Source organism: Dendrobates tinctorius, unplaced genomic scaffold (assembly GCF_039654945.1).
Source record: "Dendrobates tinctorius isolate UK_male_01 unplaced genomic scaffold, ASM3965494v1 ptg000158l, whole genome shotgun sequence".
Taxonomy (NCBI): domain Eukaryota; kingdom Metazoa; phylum Chordata; class Amphibia; order Anura; family Dendrobatidae; genus Dendrobates; species Dendrobates tinctorius.
In genome coordinates, this window is record NW_027361825.1 from 34,602,682 (window position 1) to 34,622,338 (window position 19,657).

Here is a 19,657-nt window from a genome sequence, read left to right on the forward strand (position 1 = left end):
CAGGCGCTGGACCTCTCTGACCTTTCCCGGCACCTGTGCACTGCAGTACTTTACTCTGCCCTCAGCAGAGCTTGAATTCCCTGTGAGCAAGCAGTTTTATTACCGCATCCATTCCGCAAGCTCTGACAGCACCACCATGTCGAAAGATTTCTCAGCATAATCGATGCATCATGTACCAGGAGCTATCAAACTTTTCAATGCACCTTGTTGGAGATGCCTGCTTGCTGTCAGTGAATGGAAACGTTCTTTACATCCAGAGGCTGAAAGCAGCTCCACAAGAGTGAGGAAAGACTGCTTTGGAACACCGTCTTTTTTTTTTGGGTCCAAACCTTCCACAAAGTTTCAAACTTTAACTCAAGGAACCCTTGGTTGGGGGGGGGGGGAATGCTTTAGTATGTAGGCTCCCAATAGGGATCAAAGACTTAGATGCTCACGTTAAGTAGAATTCCCCAAACTCAGATGCAATCACTTTATGATTAGAGGGGGAGCCGAAATCTGGGACCCCCTATACAGCCTGAGAATAAAAGGCCTGCAGCGCCGCGGTAACACTGCCCCTCCGAGCAGCGCTGCAGACAGTCCTCCGACTGAGCTCGGAACAGCCATCAGCTCCTTTTAATTAGTTTCTGGCACAGCAAGTGTCTCATGGGTGGGGGGGGACAAAAATCAATAAAGGGGGTCAGAGCTGTAAGTGAGCCGACCCCCAGCGATCATAAAGTGGTGACGTATCCAGCATTGTGCTGCAGCAGTAATTGCAGCGAAAGGTGGTCCTACAATTATTGACTTTGGTGGGGGGGGGGTTGAATACAAATGCACGTCACAATTTTAAAATATTTATAGAACCATATATCATTCCCTTTACACTTCACAAATACTCACTACTTTGTGCTGGTACCACAAAAAATACCAGTAAAATACATTAAGTTTGTAGGTGTAACGTGGAAAAGTAAGTTCAGGGGTATGAATACTTTTTCAAGGCAGCGTATATGGCATGTAACGTAATGCCAAACCTAATATGATGATCACAGTGGCTCCAAGGTGGCGTATCACTCTGACATCTGCCGTCTAATGCTTTCCTGTGCATTGTATTACGGTATATGCTTTCTGCTGTGTCCTTCACTGCGATTACGGGCAGGAAATCTGCAGCATCTACTAAAATATCAACGCTACCCGGCCCCCCCAAAAAAATGACCGCCACAGCGGACATTCACCTATGGATTACATCATTACCAGATTAAACATGGAGCAAGGTCATCAGGGTCCCCATCATTCACTAATCTTAATCATGGTCTTTATTTAGGAACTGTACATCATTATTATCCCAGGAGCATACGTCACTGGTATTTTTGTACTGTTTGGCGGTATTATGTGAGCAGGGTGTAATACTGCATAGTGGCAATACTTTGGAGAGGTTCTTATAATTCTTTAATTATGTATCGTTTCTAATTACCGACTGTAGTTTTAAGATTAAGCAATGAAGGGAACCCCCACTGGTCACATAATACCGCCAAACAGTGCAAAATACCAGTGCAGTGAAAGAGTAATGATAAATCATGGTCCTTATATGTCATTATTATCCTACAGCGTATGTCGCTGGTATTTTTGCACTGTTTGGCGGTATTATGTCATCAGTGTATATAATACTGCATAGTGACATTACTTGGGAGGGTTCCCATCATTCTCTAATCTTATACCGTTCCTAAATAAGAACCATAGTGTAAGATTTAGAGAGTGATGGGAGCCCCCCAAAAATGCCACCGTATACTAATATACACTGCTCATATAATCCCGCCAAACAAGTGCAGATATACCAGCGTTGTGGCATGGTGCAATAATGATAGTGTACAGTACTTAAATGAGGACCATGATTTATCATTCTTATTCCAGCAGCACTGGTATTTTTTGCACTATGGCGGTATTATGTGGGAAGCATAGTGTCATTACTTGGGGGTTTTATCGTTTTCTAATCTTAAATCATGGTCCTTATTTAGGAACTGTGTAAGATTAGAGAATGCTGGTAATTAGTGATGAGCTAACGTCCTCGGATAACATGTTATCCGGGTATCTCGGGCGTGTTCACGTACCCGCGGCTGCTCTTAGACAGCTGCAACGTGCGGAGATTGCCTGTTTGACTTGATCATGTTATCCGGGCATGCCCAAGATACTCAGATAACACCGGTGCATGCTCGGATACGTTCGCTCATCACTAATGGTAATCCCCAAGTAATGCCACAATGCATGTAATACCGCCAAACAGTGAAAAACACCACCAAACAATGGATAACAGTAATACTGCCAAATTGTGAAAAATACCAGTGCTCTGCCCTGCTACAATAATAATGATAAATCATGGTCCTTATATAGGAACTATATAGCATTCTTATTGCAGCTGGGCACAGCGTTGGTATTTTTGCACTGTTTGGCGGCAATTTTCTATGAGCAGTATATAGTTGCGTTACTTGGGACTTCCTATCATTTCTCTAAATCTTACGTTATGGTCCTTATTTAGGAATGGCATAACATTAGGGAATGATGGGAACCCCCATGTAATGCCACTATGCACATAATACTGCCAAATAGTGCACAAAATACTTGCGCTGTCTCTGCTTCAATAATAATAATAAATTGTGATTCTTCTTTATTAACTGTATATCATTATTATTGCAGTAGGGCACAACGCTGGTATTTTTGCACTGTTTGGCGGTATTATGGGCAGTATATAATAATGCTTAGTGGCATTACTTGTTACCTAAATGTTATTTAGTGTATATTATACTCTGTATCGTATTTACCCCAGAGGAGAAAAATGTCTGGAAGCCCCCCACACATTTGCCCTAGAGCGATCCACAGATACAGTAACCCCCCCCCCCCCCCCCTAGCTGCACGGAGCCGGGCTCTAGGATACACGTAGACCTGGCCGGGGATCTGACGGCTGAAGGATTGCTGCTAAAAATTCCATATTGCATATTAATGAGTCTGGACCTGAAAGCAAGGCCTATTTCTTATCAGTCCCTACTGCTACATTATGTACGATAATAAGCTCAGGACAGGAAGTTTATTCTCCGGAGAGGGATTGAAGTAAAAGTCGATCATCACTGGACGTCTATGCGCTCGCCATACATTAATGAGCCTGCACTGAGGGACCTAATGATTGAGTAGAATTTGCTACTATGTATATTATTGTCAGAGGCCAGAAATATCCAGACTGAATTTTGCACTTTGCTAGAAGAGATGATATATTGTATACAGTATGGAAGAGCTTTGCAAATATAGGGGTGCAGAGATGGCAGTCTGGGGGAAAGACTGGGTTATTGGTGCATTAAAAGTCGCCTATGTTTGGCTGAATCCATAATTGCAAAGTTCAAAACTTTCTCGGGCATCGAGTGTTTCATGGTATGGGTTTCCATAGCCAAGCAGCTGCAATGCAGCCTTACATCACCAAGCACAATGCTAAGTGTTGGATGGAGTGATGTAAAGCCGCCATCACTGGACTCTAGAGGAAACGTGATCTGTGCAGTGACGGGACACACTTCTCTATCTGGCGCCTGATGGATGAGTCTGAGTTTGGTGGTTCCAGGAGAAAGTTGCCTGCCTGACTGCAATGTGCCTCCGCTACAGATAGTGAAGAAGGGATAATGTTATCAGGTTGGTTTTCAAGGATCGGCCTCGTCTCAGGGAAGGAAAATGTAAATCCTTCTGCACAAGACATTGTGGACATTTGTAGCTTCCAGTTTGGAGAAGACCCTTTTCTGTTCCCCATGACTGTGCCTAGTGCACAAGGTCCATACACACATGGTTGGGGGAGTTTGGTGGAAGAACATGACCCCCGCACAGAGCCCGCTCCTCAACCCCGTTCAACATCTTTGGGATGAACTAGAACGGAGATTGTGAGCCCGGCCTCTCCCCAATATCAGGGTCTGACCTCACAAATGCTCTTCTGGATGAAGGGGCAAAAATTCTCACATACACCTCCAACATCTTCGTTCCCAGAATAGCGGAAGATGTATGTGACGACTCCTAGAGTGGACCCTCTGGGTCATGATACCAAACCGCTCCTGTGTGAACTGACCTAGTGAGGCCGCCCCCTATAGAGCGAGCCTCAGGGGCAGGCCCAGGGGGGTCGATACCACAACAGCCAGTACCAAGGGGAGGCTTGTAGGAGAGATAGGAACTTAAAGTAAATTGGAGGGGACAGAGAGCAGGGGGAAGGCGAGGAGCCAGGTCGTGGAGCAAGTAGGATCCCGGGAGGGAAGACAGGGAGACAGCAACCGGATCCAAAGGCCTGAGGATGAGGAGACTGAATGGATCCAACGGGTCACCTGGGGCCAGGGTGAGAACTTGTTCAGAAAATACAGCACAGTAAAGCAATTGAGCCCAGTCTTACTAATAAGGTGTGCAGACAACAATTGAGAAGAGTAGCACAGGCTATCGGAAGAGGAGCCAAACACGCAGACTGATACAGGCTGAGCAGAACCAGCCAAAGCTAATTGCAGAGAAGGCAGGCACACAGACTGCATGGGGGACCTGAGAAAACACCAGCACCTGAACCAGTACTAGAGAAATAATCAGGCGCCACCTCAGGGAGGAAGCCGCCTTATATACCGGGTGCCAAGGATGACGACACCTCCGAGTCAGGATCCTAGCTGCAGCATAAAGTATCGGGCAAGCACGCGCCCGCGGCCTAAGGGTGTGTGCACACGCTGCGGATTGTCCTGCGGATTTTTCCGTGCGGATTTGTCAAACACCGCAGGTAAATCCGCAGGTCAAAAGACGTGCGGTTTATCTGCAGTTTAGCCTGCAGTTTGACACCTGCCATGGAGCAGGTGCCAAACCGCAGCGGAATCCGCACAAAGAATTGACATGCTGCGGTTTTGAAACCGCAGCAAATACGCGCTGAATAATCCGCACTGTCTGCACAGCGGTTTTCATTTTTCATTGACTTTAATGGTCCGCAGTGTGTGCACGCAGCCTAAGGGTGTGTGCACACGCTGCGGATTTGGCCGCTGCGGATCCACAGCAGTTTTTGCTGCGGTGTACAGTACTATAATATCCTATGGATATTAAAAACCGCAGTGCAGACTGCAGATTTTTCTGCGCGGTTTTGCTGCGGTTTTTAAACCGCAGAAAGAATTGACATGTCAATTCTTTCTGCGGATTCCGCTGCGGTTTGCCATCTCCTCCATTGTGGAGATGAACAACCACAGAGCAATCCGCAGGTAAAACCGCAGGTCTTTTGACCTGCAGATTTACCTGCGGATTTTACAAAATCCGCGCTGCCAAATCTGCACTGCAATCCACAGCGTGTGCACGTACCCTAAGGTGCACAGGGAGCATGAGCGATCAATGGGAATCCCTGGGAGGCTGCGAGACCGGTAGCACAGAGGAGCCGCGGTGCGACCCCATTCCACCAAGCCGTCGGGACTTGGGAGTGAGGCGTGCAGAAAGGGACCGGGCGGCCACGGTGGTGACAGGTATGCAGTGAGCTGGTGGAGACGGGGTGGCCACGGCGGTGACAGTGTAATGTCTTTGGATGTAGAATGGAAGGTCAGAAAAGTCCCTGTAGGTTTCGTGTGGAGGGCGCAAATACTTTTTGTCCACATGGTGCAGATTTTTCATGCATGCTATTTCCAATTTTTTGGAAATAGTCTCAACAAAATTGTGGTTTCCGAGTCCAAAAAGGAATTGGGAATACGAAATACTGCCCACAAATGGGTGCTTCTGGTACCGTAGAGGAGATTCCCAACATGCCTGCTGTGAGACTAGAGCACAACTAAATTGCCATCACTAATTTAAGTCATTTTCAATTTTTCTGCTAGCATGATCTTTATAATATTTTGCGTTCAGAGGGAAAATGTCAATCTCTATTGTGATCTCCATTGGATGAGGACCGATCGTCAGGCTGTATGGCTGTTATTGGCTTTGGCAGTTGCAGAGCATGCACATTAGCTCTCCTCCAGAAGGAAGAAACCTCTTGCTAGTGCGCCTTGTAGGAAGCTACGGCCACTGGGCCCCCATGGATCCTAAGAATGGGGTTCTGCAGGGCCCTGTCTAAATGGGACACCGGTTATTTGGTACTTTCATGACTTTTTACTCATTATACAGATTTATGTTACTGTTTCCAGCGGCAGATGTGACAGATCCCCCATAAGCATGGCCGGGGCGGCCGCGGATCACACAAGTAGCTGCTGTTCCGAGGAACCTTGCCACCTGTAGGACAGACACAAACCAGGCCAGATTTATGTGCATATTTTTAACACCAAGTTTCATACCTACAATTGATCATCACACTATATACAAAAAACACATATATGTGTATATATGTAATCAGGCAACTCTCTATTGAAATAGCACCTACCAAAGACCTCCTGAGTTCAAAATGCCTGGAAAAGTATTGCCTCTAACGAGAAATCACACAAAACAATTGTTTTTGTGCAAAAATATACAATCAGTTTTATTGGATAAAATACATGTAAACACAAATCCAATGAGCATATATACGGTGGAAACAACAAACCGCTCGACACAATGTGCACAGGATGTAAACCATCAAAGAACATCTAGTGCAGGGTATAACTAAAGTGGATTATTTAGTAATAATAGCGTGCCTGTGCATAAAATTGCTCATGTCTCATACAGAGGTCAAAAAGTAAACATCCTCAAGTGTGGGAGCAAATGGGATAATGTTCCCAAATTATGCTACTAGCAACTCACAAGTAACAAAACTAAACAAGCACCTCTGTACCCCGCACTCTGCATCATACCCGAAGGAGTTCACAGAAAAGGTATTTAAGAATAATGTCTCTTACCCATGTGGACAGGTCGAGCGGCACTGGCAAAACCCCGACGCGTTTCGCCGAGAGGCTTCCTCGGGGGGCGGTATGGCCAGTGTTGTGGGCCTAGGCCCTCTTATACTGGCAATAATTAGCATAGTCCATGTCCGGTATGCGCGGTCATCATACAGCGACAGGCGCAATCAGCGCAAGGTCAACACGTCATTTCCGGTAATGAGCGCGCGTCACAGTGCCCATGTTACTATGGCCACATCGACGCGCGCGGCCATCATGGCGGCGCATGCGCGGGCAACGCAGGCTCCCCGCCGCGTCACTTCCGGTCATCCCGGAACCCGGCACCCGTCATAGCGCACATGTAACCATGGACACACAGACGCGGGCCGGCTCCGTGAGGATACCTTCCATGGCGCGGCAGGTGCGTGCACAGCGCATGCCTTTCCCAAGACGGCCCAACATAGAAATTGTTTCTAATACATCCATATGTACCGCTTATACCAGAACCACCCTCACCATGAAGGATAATATAGACACAAGGAGAAGTTTTTATACAGTATAATGCCATAGAACATCCTAAGCATAGATACAGGTCACAGCAAATGATAACAATTAATAATAATAATGACACAGAAAAACAAACAAACAAAAAAGATAATAAGTACATTATAAATAATACATATAAATATGCTGTGATTCCATATACATGCATCTTTCATTGATTTGTTCACAGGCGATGTATAAGTCCTTTGAATTCTAGGATAATGTGGCAATTCAGCCTCCTCATAGTCCAGATAATGCCAATAAAGGGTCTTCAAAACCAGAATAATGATATTACGAATATATACCAACTGTTGAAAATTTAAAAAACAAAGATGAAAATTAAAACCCACACAAATTAAAAGAAAACAACAGAAAAGAGGCAAAAACAGATAATTAGAGGAATGGTGAGAATGATAGTTTTTCATTGAGACCCTTAGGAGTCATTGTGCCCAGGGTCACAATCCAACGACACTCCAGTTGTGCCAGGGTACGCTTAAGATTACCCCCTCTAATACCACAATGGACCCGGTCAATCCCCCGTATACACAAACCGGATGGATCCGAGTTATGGTGCAACCGAAAATGTCTGGGGATTGTCTTCAAGCCAGGGACATCAGTAGCCTCTTTTGCCGCCCGGATGTCCCTGACATGTTTACGAGTCCTTACCCGCAGCTCACGGGATGTCAAACCCACATAGATCAAATTACAGGGGCAAGTTGCATAATACACGACATACCGTGAGCTGCAGGAGATATATGTGAGGATACGATATTCCCTACCACCATCGGAAGCCATGAAAGAGGAAGTCCTTATAATATTACTACAGGCCCGACACGAGCCACAGGGGTAATATCCCCAATGCTGTTGTTGCACCCCAAAGAACTTAGGGGTAGTCGCCACATAATGGCTTTTAACTAATAAATCCTTAAGATTTTTTCCCCCTTCTAGCAGTCATCAGGGGGTATTCAGGTAATATCTTGCCTAAAGTAGTATCCGTTCTAAGGACTGACCAGTGCTTCTGAAGAATCTGGCGCATATCAGTCCACTGATTATTAAAAGTTGTAATAAATCTCAGGGGTTGATCTTTACCCACATTGCGCACGGAGCCACAAAGAAGCTCACTACGTGGAGTACCCCGGGCACGACGCAATCCCTTCTTGATACACCTATTGCTATATCTACGCTCACTGAACCTGGAAGTTAGGTCACGAGACTGACCCTCAAAGGCTGCATCCGTCGAACACGCGTTTCATACGTAAGAACTGCCCGGTGGGTATTGCTCGTATGGTCAAGGGGGTATGGGCAGAGGTCGCATGCAGCAAAGCATTTACTGCAGTATCTTTGCGAAAAATATCTGTTTGGATCCTGCACTCCCCATCGACCATAATCTTGATATCCAAGAATTCTATCACTTTGGCATCAATCTTATGCGTCAATTTAATATTGATTGTGTTCTGATTGAGTCCCCGGATGAAGGCCAGCCTCCGACCCCTGCCAAATCCTAAAAACGTCATCAATGAACCGGCACCAGCACTGCGCATGGGATGCGGCCTGAGCGCCGTCACCGAAAACCTCCCGTTCCCAAAAACCCTAAGAATGGGGTTCTGCAGGGCCCTGTCTAAATGGGACACCAGTTATTTGATACTTTCATGACTTTTTACTCATTATACAGATTTATGTTACTGTTTCCAGCGGCAGATGTGACAGATCCCCCATAAGCATGGCCGGGGCGGCCGCGGATCACACAAGTAGCTGCTGTTCCGAGGAACCTTGCCACCTGTAGGACAGACACAAACCAGGCCAGATTTATGTGCATATTGTTGCACTAATCCCATCACTTGCATTGAATGAGAGTGTGGCTGAGGGTACCCTGCAGGCAAGAGCGGGATTTATGCCTCTCACAGCCAGCTACCAGCCGCTGGCGGACATGACAACTGCGTCAGGTTCAGCTTTTGATATGAACTGCTGCTCCATTAGTCAACATGGTTTAGTTTATTACCAGCTGAAATAATATCCACCAAGACCTACGAATAGTAAAAGACTAAAAAAAAGTAATCAGGTTTTGTTGCAAAAAATGGCGCCACACTTGGCTGTATCTGGTATTTCAGCTCAGCCCCCCATGGCTGACATTACAATAACCATTAGCCCATTACGGGGGGAAATCAAAAAAGAATATTACCGCCTTCCCATACGTAAGAGTATGTCCAGCTGTGGAGGCAGTACGCACACCTCGGCGTACAGTTACAGCTCGGCTGAGTGGGCAAAGGCTTCCCCCTGACCCCGCACCTTTCATGCATAAATACCTTTTTTATATCGGTTCAGATGTATGTGAACTGCCGATGGGCGGGGCTTATTTACCTGCTCCCCCCCCCCCCTCCCTATCTTGCTCTACACAAGAAGAAATGCGTAGAGCAAGACAGGGAGGGGGGAAACAGGTGAATAAGCCCCGCCCATCGGACTGGACCGTGGCAGTTTACATACATCTGAACCGATATAAAAAAGGTATTCATGAAAGGTGCGGGGTCAGGGGGAAGCAAAAGTACTAAGAGAATCCTTATGTGACACACAATTGAATGATCTTATTATATGATATCTCAAAAAAGGGGTAACAGATTCCCTTTAAATCCAGCAGCCCAAGCCTTACTTCCCCTTACATCCGCTGTCCATTAGACGGTGGACCAGTCATGCCGCATGGCGGCCTCCTGACTGGATCAGAGACTACTCTGATCCCAGCATTTAACTTTCCTGTGGCTGAATCAAGACTGATGGTGACACTATACAACTTGCCCTCCCTTGGTGCAATGCTGAGTCTCTACCGCTGCTCACGGTGTCTTTTTCTGTCTGCAGTGTTGACGTCAGCTCTGCAGCTAATCATTGAGCCGAGCAGCTCTTGCTTGTACCCAAGCTGAGCTCAGTTATTGGCTTCAGTGCAGCCAATAACTAAGCTTAGCGGTGGAGGCTCAGTGCTGGACCTGGAGAGGGGGAGTGAAGCAAAGAGGCCCGCGCAATTTTCAGATCCATCTGATGCCTTTTACTGGCCCTCGTACATAATTGGCGGCATCCTCCTATGAGCCACTGTTAAAAGTGAGGCACCACTTGCCTCCTATATGTCACATGTATGGGTTACTAATAGATCAGATGGGGATTATGCGTTCAGGCTTAATTTAAGGGCTTGAGGATGATAAAAATACAAATCATACAGTCCGGGGAATTAACCTGTATTTATGGGTTCGGGTTCCCGCCATGTCACCTATTAGTCTGCCCCAAGAAGGCTGTCGTAGTACATCAGTTATGGGCCGCGTGTATATTATCTGAAATTTCTATTGTCAGAGGAAGCATTACACATCAACCTGCAACACCTATGTTCTATTGATCCACAGTCATGGAAACCTGCAACGTTCCTCAGGAAAGAGGAGGAGGATGGAAAATGTAAACCTCCATTTCCAGTAACTAAATCCATTGATTGCTTTCACTATTATAAAGATGTTTTGTCCATAGGCGTTACTTACATGTCCGGCTGTGGTGGTGGGGTTTTCCGGTAGGATTAATCATTGCTCTGTGTATTTTTATTTTTTTTAAATGTTTTTAGGGTCCCATCACACATAGCGACTCACCAGCGATCCTGTCGCTGCGTGTGACAGGCGGGAGACCAGCGATCAGCGCGCTGGTAACTAAGGTACACATCGGGTTTCTAAGCACCGCAAGCTGCTTAGAAACTCTGCGTTTACCTTAGTTACCAGCGCACTGATCGCTGGTCTCCCGCCTGTCACACGCAGCGATGCGTGCTGGCCAGCGGGAGACCAGTGATCAAAAAAATGTCCTGGCCATTCCAGGACGATCAGCGATACCGGCAGGGGGGCTTTAGGATTGGTCATCAGTATCAGATCAGCTACACCATCTGATTAGTCACCACGCCCACTGGTGTTCATCAGACCCCCGTTGATCTGATTTTGGTGACCTTAGTTCTAAACAAGCCCTTTAACCGATAGTGTATCAGAAACCTGACGATCTATTTTTAAAACCATAAATGTTTCTTGCATCGATTATGGGTCCTGGTGGCGTCTACATCTGTGGTATGAGTATTATTGATAGACTTGTATAATACTCTTGGCATTCTTTCGGTTTTATTAAGTTTCTTCCTCTAAACCTACTATACCGTCTTCTCACTTCCGCAATGCCTAAAACTCTGCTTGTCCCAACCATAGCTCTCCATCTGTTTGCTTCAGGTGGCCACCAACATTTTTTGATGACATCATCCTCATTACCTTTATATCAACCTCACTCCTTTACCTTGTGATCAAAGTACTTCATTTATTTGTTGATTCAGTACCAACTTTGAATCCTGACCTTGGTATTGGATTCTTGCTCACCTTGGATTTGTCATTTAGTGCTTGTTGGTCTATTCCTGGTTTAAACCAAACCCAACAGATGCACAGCGTGTACATTTTTGTTTTTTTTCAGTTTGTAGATACTTCGGATGGCGGCTTATCTTCAAGGCTCAAATTAACCCCCCCCGATTCTTCTTTTCTCGCTAAATCTTCTGGTTGGGGAAAATAAGGACACCCTTATACATTAGATGGTGGTCCAGAAATTCCAAAGGTTTTGGGCTGGCCATAATGTGTAGAGCCACTTTAACACCAGGCTCAGCCTCTAACTGTGCACTTATTCGGCAGCACATTCCTGGTCCACATGGGATGATGTGCTGCCGATAACAATCATTTTTATGCCGGCGTAAACTCTTTGACCACCTGAGGAACGTGTATTTTACTTGTATGTTGGGTGATTGCCGGCATGTTTAATAATTGGGAGCGAGTGTTCTCTTTTCCTAACTTTATAGTATAAGGTGGGTGTGGGGGGATAAGTATAGGGCTGACTTTTTTTTGGGGGGAGGCGGGGTTTTGGGCACCTTCAAAAATTTTTTTTTTACAAGAGCTCTCTTCTCAATTCGATGTTGATCTACTGATGTTTGATGGGGAAGGGGGGGTGGTGAGAGCTCAATTTGATGAGTGCACTATCCAGTCGCCATATTGTCTGCTGTACGCTCCCCATTTTTCTGCTATGCGTAGACTGATCCAAGATACCCTATAGCTCATCTGTTAGATGAATGCATCCGATTAGGCCCCTTGTCTCCTTACAATGCATCGTCTTCTGTGCTCCTTTACCAGCCCCTCCATATTCCGCCGTGCCCTCCTTTTGCATAAGTATTTTTCCGTCACTCCATTGAATCTCTCTCCTCCATTCATATATTTTCAAGCATGTTCATTACCATATAATTGGGGACTGTGAATAACGAGTGGGTGAATGAATGAAACCATGAATTACCAAGGCATGAAGAACATTTTCATAACTCTCACCCGCTGTTTTCGCAGCTCAGTCTGTGAAAAGCCCTACAGCTCGAGCGTTTCCCATTTATGGGGAGCACAATATAGAAATACATAAAATATCGGAACAATTTGTCCTCAAGTGGCTGATTGCTCGGCCAGTACATATTTGAAGGCGCCTTTTCCACACAGCATCTGGCCATCTCAGAACTTTACAGCACTTTGTTTCCATCCATTTTGGTTTTCAAGACCTCAGACAGTTATCTTCCACTCTACCTGTTGCCCATGCTTAGTGTGGGACACAATGGAAAGATTGACAAATTCTCCCATTTTTCTCTTGTTTCAGGTGTGATTTTCATATAGTCCACAACTGTTACTTGCCACAGGTGAGTTTGAATGAAAATCACATGCTTGAAACAAACCAGGTAATTTTTGTGGTTTTCTTGTGAAATTATTTCCAATTTGCCTTTTCTTCCTCTTTTTTTTGTCTTTTACCAATAGACACAAAGGAAATAAACATGTATAATAAAACATGTGTAATTGCAATAATTTTCTGGAACAATTTCAAGAGTGCCAACATTTTCGACCATGACTATATACCCCCTTATAGTCACTGCCAACTCCACAGTCACAAAATGAACTATGAACTGCCACCACCGGTCATCTATACAGGCCGATCCAATGTAATGTTATGCTTCTGGGGTGCATTTTACAGAGCAAGAGGAACAGAGTTATTAAATATTATATATTTAATCTGGAAAGGTAGGCAGTGTTAATAAAAAAAGAAAAATATATATATATATATATATATATATTATAAACATAGATGATCCAAAATGGGAATAAAACAATGCGGCATATACAATTACTTGAGATGAAAGTGATCACAAGAGAAAATGACTAATCCTGATCTCACAGAAATGGCTCAGAGATTAGCGGAGGGAGGTGCCTGTTAGGAAAACGGACAGAACCTACAGCAAGTGTTACCTTCTAGGACTGACAAAATACATCCAAATTTTTTTTTTTTTTATTAGATCAAGGTTACGCCCACATATATTCCCTTGGTGAGCTCATATGGGGGCTGGTTATGGGATGTACCAAGTCTTTTAGAACTTTGAGAGCTGATACTTTCATGATAAAGGGCTGTCACATTGTAGAAGGATCAACTTTATTCTCATTTGCACAAGGAAAGACTAGAAGCAATGGGATGAAGCTGAATGGGAGGAGACACAGATTAGATATTAGAAAAAACTTTTTGACAGTTAGAGTGATCAATGAGTGGAACAGGCTGCCACGAGAAGTGGTGAGTTCTCCTTCAATGGAAGTCTTCAAACAGAGGCTGGACAGACATCTAACTGGGATGATTTAGCGAATCCTGCTTTGAGCAGGGGGTTGGACCAGATGGCCCAGGAGGTCCCTTCCAACTCTACGATTCTATGATTCTATGATTCTATGATATCTTCACCTCTGTAGGTCCCAGGCAGTAGATATTGTCATGTTTCAATTTGTGATTTTACATTTCTATGGAGATGAAATATGGCGTGGATAGCATAATCCATAGTCTCGATATTAAGTTGGAGGGGTTATAATGGCCTTACGGAGATGTGAATGAATGCGCTATGTTCGTCACTTTGTTCGTCGATGCAAACCTCAGTATTCATCACTGACCACTTGCTCGCAGACAAGTCCTTTGAACAGATGAAGCTCTTGCCTTGGATGTGTGCTTCTTCAGCTCTGTGTAAATGAATCCCAGTCTGGGTGGCTGGTTCCTAGAGTAGGTCTCTGCTGTTGTGATTACTTAATCACTGCAGGAGGTCTCTACTTCAATGGAGGCTGAAGTGTAAGCTTTCTCACTTCCCCAGTTATAATTAATTCCATATGTTCAATGTGAGGGTGCTGTGTCCTCTCTCTGGATAGGTCTTTATGGATATAAATTTTCCTCTGATGACATGATATCGTTTTATTCAGCTTTCAATTACCTGCATGTCCATATAGGCGGCTTAGGGGGTTGACCTACTGAAAAAAATCAATTTTAAGCCGGCCATACAGTATATATCAGCTATCATACAGCCGACAAATCTCTCATGACTACCCCCTATACACGATGCTGCTCTTAGCTGAATATTCCTGTGTTGTCTATGAGAGATCCCCTGCCAGAATAATTTGACTCATCTACCCTCCCCCCAGAAAAATAAAAGATCGGGCTATTGAATTTCTACCGCCAAATCCTTAAATCCCTCCTCTGTCGAGGGACAGTCGAGAGGCCACACATACACGTTAGATTTTCTACTGTTCTCTACAATATTGGCAGGTTTGGTCAACTTTTATCTAATGTGTAGGTGATCTGTCGGGCAAGTTAAATAAAATGAACACAAACCCCAGATGGCAAATTGTCTCACGCGCTATATATATATATGACCACAAAGGTTTGGACACACCTTCTCATTCAAAGAGTTTTCTTTATTTTCATGACTATGAAAGTTGTAGATTCATTCTGAAGGCATCAAAACTACGAATTAAGACATGTGGAATTATATTATTAACAAAAAAGTGTGAAACACCTGAAAATATGTCTTATAGTCTAGGTTCTTCAAAGTAGCCACCTTTTGCTTTGATTACTGCTTTGCACTCTCTTGGCATTCTCTTGATGAGCTTCAAGAGGTAGTCACCGGAAATTGTCTTCCAACAGTCTTGAAGGAGTTCCCAGAGATGCTTAGCACTTGTTGGCCCTTTTTCCTTCATTCTGCTGTCCAGCTCACCCCCAAACCATCTCGATTGGGTTCAGGTCTGGTGACTGTGGAGGCCAGGTCATCTGGCGTAGCACCCCATCACTCTCCTTCTTGGTCAAAAAGCCCTTACACAGCCTGGAGGTGTGTTTGGGGTCATTGTCCTGTTGAAAAATAAATGATGGTCCAATTAAACGCAAACCGGATGGAATAGTATGCCGCTGCAAGATGCTGTGGTAGCCATGCTGGTTCAGTATGCCTTCAATTTTGAATAAATCCCCAACAGTGTCACCAGCAAAGCACCCCCACACCATCACACCTCCTCCTCCATGCTTCACGGTGGGAACCAGGCATGTAGAGTCCATCCGTTCACCTTTTCTGCGTTGCACAAAGACACGGTGGTTGGAACCAAAGATCTCAAATTTGGACTCATCAGACCAAAGCACAGATTTCCACTGGTCTAATGTCCATTCCTTGTGTTCTTTAGCCCAAACAAGTCTCTTCTGCTTGTTGCCTGTCCTTAGCAATGGTTTCCTAGCAGCTATTTTACCATGAAGGCCTGCTGCACAAAGTCTCCTCTTAACAGTTGTTGTAGAGATGAGTCTGCTGCTAGAACTCTGTGTGGCATTGACCTGGTCTCTAATCTGAGCTGCTGTTAACCTGCGATTTCTGAGGCTGGTGACTCGGATTAACTTATCCTCCGCAGCAGAGGCAACTCTTGGTCTTCCTTTCCTGGGGCGGTCCTCATGTGAGCCAGTTTCTTTGTAGCACTTGATGGTTTTTGCCACTGCACTTGGGGACACTTTCAAAGTTCTCCCAATTTTATCAGACTGACTGACCTTCATTTCTTAAAGTACAACACAACTGATGATCCCAACCCCATTTATAAGGCAAGAAATCCCACTTATTAAATCTGACAGGGCACACCTGTGAAGTGAAAACCATTTCCGGTGACTACCTCTTGAAGCTCATCAAGAGAATGCCAAGAGTGTGCAAAGCGGTAATCAAAGCAAAAGGTGGCTACTTTGAAGAACCTAGAATATAAGACATACAGTATTTTCAGTTTTACACTTTTTTGTTGTTTATATAATTCCACATGTGTTAATTCATAGTTTTGATGCCTTCAGAGTGAATCTACAATTTTCATAGTCATGAAAATAAAGAAAACTCTTCGAATGAGAAGGTGTGTCCAAACTTTTGGTCTGTACTTACTGTTGGGGTTCCTCAAGGATCAGTCCTAGACACAGCATTTAGACCATCGCTGGTGTTATCTAAAAAGGCAGGCGTGATATCAGGAGAAGAAGTGTATAATTGGGTGTCATCAGCATAGAGATGGTACTGGAACCCAAATCTACTGATTGTTATATCTGAAACTGAACCTGTCAAAGACTGAACTCCTTGTGTTTCCTCTCTCTACAAATGTACCTATACCCAACATTGCCATTTCTGTGTGTGGTTCCACTATTACTCCCCAGCAACATGCCCGCTGTCTTGGGGTCATACTTGACTCGGAACTTTCATTCGCCCCCCACATCCGATCACTGGCTCGCTCTTGTTATCTGCACCTCAAAAACATTTCTAGAATTCGACCTTTTCTTACTTTTGATTCCGCAAAAACTCTTACTGTTTCTCTTATTCATTCTCGTCTGGACTATTGTAACTCTCTTCTAATCGGTCTCCCTCTTACCAAACTCTCCCCCCTCCAATCTGTCTTGAATGCCGCAGCCAGGATTATATTCCTCGCCAATCCTTACACCGATGCCTCTACCTTGTGTCAGTCCTTACACTGGCTACCCATCCACTCCAGAATCCAGTACAAACTTATTACCCTCACCCACAAAGCTCTCCATGGCTCAGCACCACCCTACATCTCCTCCCTTGTTTCAGTATACCACCTTACCCGCGCCCTCCGTTCTGCTGATGACCTGAGGTTAGCATCCTCAATAGTCAGAACTTTCCACTCCCGTCTCCAAGACTATACACGTGCTGCGCCAATTCTTTGGAGTGCACTCCCCAGGTCAATACGATTAGTCCCGAATCCCTACAATTTTAAGCGTGCCCTGAAAACGCATTTATTCACACTGGCCTACCGCCTCAACACATTAACCTAACTATCCCTGTGTGGCACAGTCAAAAATTTTACCATAACCAGGTTCCCCGCATCATGTTCCCACATGCTTTATGCATCCATTAGCCCTCTGTGTCTGTACTATTACACACTTAACATTATGGCTGGTCCAAATAATCAGGGCAATTGTTACCACCCACCTTTCGTGTCTCCCTTTTTTTTTTTTCCTCATAGATTGTAAGCTTGCGAGCAGGGCCCTCATTCCTCTTGGTATCTGTTATGATCTATGTGATTATTGTTATGCTGTAATGTCTATCGTCTGTACAAGTCCCCTCTGAAATGTAAAGTGCTGCGGGATATGTCGGCGCTATAGAAATAAAATCTTATATATATATATATATATATATATATATATATATTACACACACACACACATATAATTTAATTCCTTATAGGGGGTGTTCACTGTACATCAGATGTGGTGCTCCAAAGTATTGCGTAGCAATCAATAACAAAAAAACCTGGGCACACTAATGAATGTTTGAGTGCCCCACACCATACAGGCATGAATGGAGACTAGTTCCCATTACCTGAGACCCCTTTCCACAGCAGATTCAGCTTGAAAAAGGCATGTTCGTGCCGAAACTTTGCAGAAGTATATCTGTTTTTCTATTGGGTCATTGTTTGCTTTCCATTTTTTGTATGGTGGTGGTGTTTGCCTCATTGGTCTACATTGGACAATAAAACTTTCATTTGAGTGCCCAAGTTTTTTATATATATTTTGTCTGAAGATTTAGCAAAGGAGACTAGTTATGCCAACATGAATTTGAGTATGGAAGACTTATTTCTAGCCATACAAATAAGATCACTGCATATGGGGGATGCCAGATGACCCCTCATGTCTGCAGCTGGGGTGGGATGTATAAGACACGATCGTGTTGGATTTCAACATTCAAGATCCTTTATTCTTTGGTAGGAGAAGTCAATAACAACCATAAGGTTCATCGGCGCATGCATGTTTGTGGGATAGTAAGGTTAGACTTATCTGCCCATTAGCTATTTCGGCCACCTTAAGACATGAAACTTCTGGTCTCCAAAATTTGCATTAGGCTCCATAAGTTCTGGTGTCATCCTATTTAGAAGAGGGTTTCAATACATTCACCATAGCTGAACCACCTCTTTAAGGGTATTATTTTGATATTTAGGATCAGAGCCATCAAAATCCTGCCACTTTCCCTTTCTCCAGTCTTTTTCCAGTCTTTTTCCATAGTAGGATCATGTTAAAATCTCACCGGTGGTCAAAGGTGCAATATAAATTGGAGTCTACGACTGATTTTACTGGTGAGATCACTAATTTTCATTACTATTACTGACAGAAAAGCTTCATCCATAATGTAGAGACCTCTACAACCATGGAGAGCTTTCTCCAGGTCTTCTTTGTCTTCCCCCAATAGGTCTATAATTGAGTTTAATTAAACATTTCCCATCTGAGAGATATTGTGCTGCTTATTTTTCTTGCTGTTCGCACCAAAGAATCAAAATAGCAATTTCCCCAGGAGAATACAAAGGGCGAGGAGGAGTTGTAAGATAATTGTTCCATGAATCACATTGTACAGAAGTTCACGATCAGGTTACAAGATCTTAGAAATGTAAAGAATCTCCTCCTCGATATCTTTTAGCTTATATCAATAGGGGTAATAATTGCACAAAATGTTAGTGAATTCCCACCAGATACCACAAGTTCTTTGCAGGGTTGTAATGGTAGGACGAGAAGGCTGATTACCGAGAAGGCGACTGCTGGGGGGACAAAAAAGCTGTGTCGTTGCATCCTATATAGGAGGCTGGAATGTATAAGTGGTAAGGAATGGACCTATAGGGGAAAGCGTGCTGGAGCCAATGGTTTAATGGAAGCGTGGCTTTGTTGTTTGGCATTTATTGAATCATGAAGGATAGGCAATCGGGTGTCCGACCACTGAGACCCGCACCAATTGGCAAATAAGGGTATTTTTCTCTCCGTTACATAAAACTTGGCAGCTTGAACATCAGATTACGGCTCCATTTCTTCCCTATGGGGCTGCTGGAACGACCAGTACGTAGCCCCTTAGGGAATGAGTAGAGCGGCAGTTGGGAAGGCGCACTGCTGCTCCATGCTCCATTCCAGTTGCCTCATTCTGTCGATTGTAACGGGTCCTAGTGTTCGGACCTGCGCAATCAACA

At 44.5% G+C, this 19,657-nt stretch overlaps 1 protein-coding gene across 2 annotated transcripts in view; it reads left to right on the forward strand.

Moving 5' to 3' along the window:
• Positions 1 to 19,657, forward strand: part of NUMBL (NUMB like endocytic adaptor protein) — an 81,272-nt gene that overhangs the window by 12,971 nt on the left and 48,644 nt on the right. Inside the window, exon 2 of one of the 2 annotated variants that reach the window (XM_073549265.1) lies at positions 12,993 to 13,032. The exons of the other annotated variant lie outside the window; for it this stretch is intronic. Coding sequence (XP_073405366.1) covers positions 12,993 to 13,032 — 40 coding nt within the window. The remainder of the gene's footprint in view (positions 1 to 12,992; positions 13,033 to 19,657) is intronic. 2 annotated transcript variants of the gene reach the window in all.